General features: G+C 38.5%; 1 protein-coding gene across 1 annotated transcript; it reads right to left on the reverse strand.

Moving 5' to 3' along the window:
• Positions 1–680: 680 nt before the first annotated feature.
• On the reverse strand, positions 681–1,170 carry LOC103214626 (large ribosomal subunit protein eL30). The gene has a single exon (XM_007960671.3). The coding sequence runs from the start codon at positions 1,101–1,103 to the stop codon at positions 756–758; it is 348 nt and encodes a 115-aa protein (XP_007958862.3). The 5' UTR covers positions 1,104–1,170; the 3' UTR covers positions 681–755.
• Between the last annotated feature and the right edge of the window lie 268 nt (positions 1,171–1,438).

A 1,438-nucleotide genomic window follows, 5' to 3' on the forward strand; every position in this document is an offset into this window, starting at 1 on the left:
CATGTGTTTCTTACAGTGTCAGATTCTCTACTATTGTCTGTATTCCATCCTTGAACCTTCCAACCCCTCGAATGATTTTTTTTTATTATTTCGCTTTATGAACGCTTCCTCTTTGTCCTGTGAAATTCTGTGAATTTTGACCATTACAGTTTCATACACAATACATTTACTACCCTAAAAAATACACTGTCATCTACTCAACTGGCCTATACAAAAACCTCTGTTAAACACTTATTTGTTTATTACATCAATTGTTTTTGTTTCTGCATAATGTCATAAAATTGTGTGAGGTTTCAATGTGTGGTTTAATAGCTGATTATTTTAGATCATTAAATAATATTTTAAAGTTTGTTTAGCCAGTTACCTATCAAAGAATATGTTGGTTGCTTCCAGGTTTGGAGCTTATGAATAAATTTGATATAAGCTTTAGAATGCAGATTTTTGTGTAAACATAAATTTTCTGATTGGATAAATTTCTAGAAATGCAATTGCTGGATTATGTTGTAAGATAATTTTTACCTTTGCAAGAAATTGCCAACTATCTTCCGAAGTGACTGTCATTTGGCATGCTTGGTAGCAATGAACAAGGGTTCTAGTTCTTCTGTATTCCTGTTAGAAATTGATAATAATTTTAGTTTCTTGGATTTTAACCATTGTCATAGATGTAGAGTAATATATTATTTTTGTTTTAATTTGCATTTTCTTTTTTTTTTTTTAAAACAAGCAAATTTTATTAAAGGAAAATTTTGCATGGTTTACTTTTCACCAGTCTGTTCTGGCATGCTTCTAATGATGTCAGAGTCACCTGGATCAATGATAGCCAGTGTGCACACTCTGTAGTATTTTCCGCATGCTGTGCCCAGTTCAATATTATTTCCACTGTAGTGATGGACACCAGTTTTAGCCAACATTGCATAGTACTCTATTTCAGATTTCCTCAAAGCTGGGCAGTTGTCAGCGAGAATGACCAATTTCGCTTTGCCTTGTCTGATCATCTTCAGAGTCTGCTTGTACCCCAGGACGTACTTCCCACTTTTCATAACGAGTTGGAGCCTAGAGTTGATCGACTCCAGCGACTTTTTCGTCTTCTTTGCGGCCACCATCTTCCTGCCTCAGGTGCGGGACGGCCCCCAAGCAAGAGCAGCCACTAAGATGGCCGGGGAGCGAGAAAAAAGCAATTTGCATTTTCTTAATGACAAAATTTGTTAAAAATCTTTTTATATGCAGCTGGGCGCAGTGGCTCACGCCTGTAATCCCAACACTTTGGGAGGCCAAGGCGGGCAGATCACGAGGTCAAGAAATCGAGACCATCCTGGCTAACACGGTGAAATCTCATCTCTACTAAAAATATAGAAAGTTAGCAGGGCGTGGGGGCGGGCGCCTGTAGTCCCAGCTACTCCGAAGGTTGAGGCAGGAGAATGGCGTGAACCCAGGAGTC

The sequence above is a fragment of the Chlorocebus sabaeus genome, chromosome 3 (assembly GCF_047675955.1).
Source record: "Chlorocebus sabaeus isolate Y175 chromosome 3, mChlSab1.0.hap1, whole genome shotgun sequence".
Classification (NCBI taxonomy): domain Eukaryota; kingdom Metazoa; phylum Chordata; class Mammalia; order Primates; family Cercopithecidae; genus Chlorocebus; species Chlorocebus sabaeus.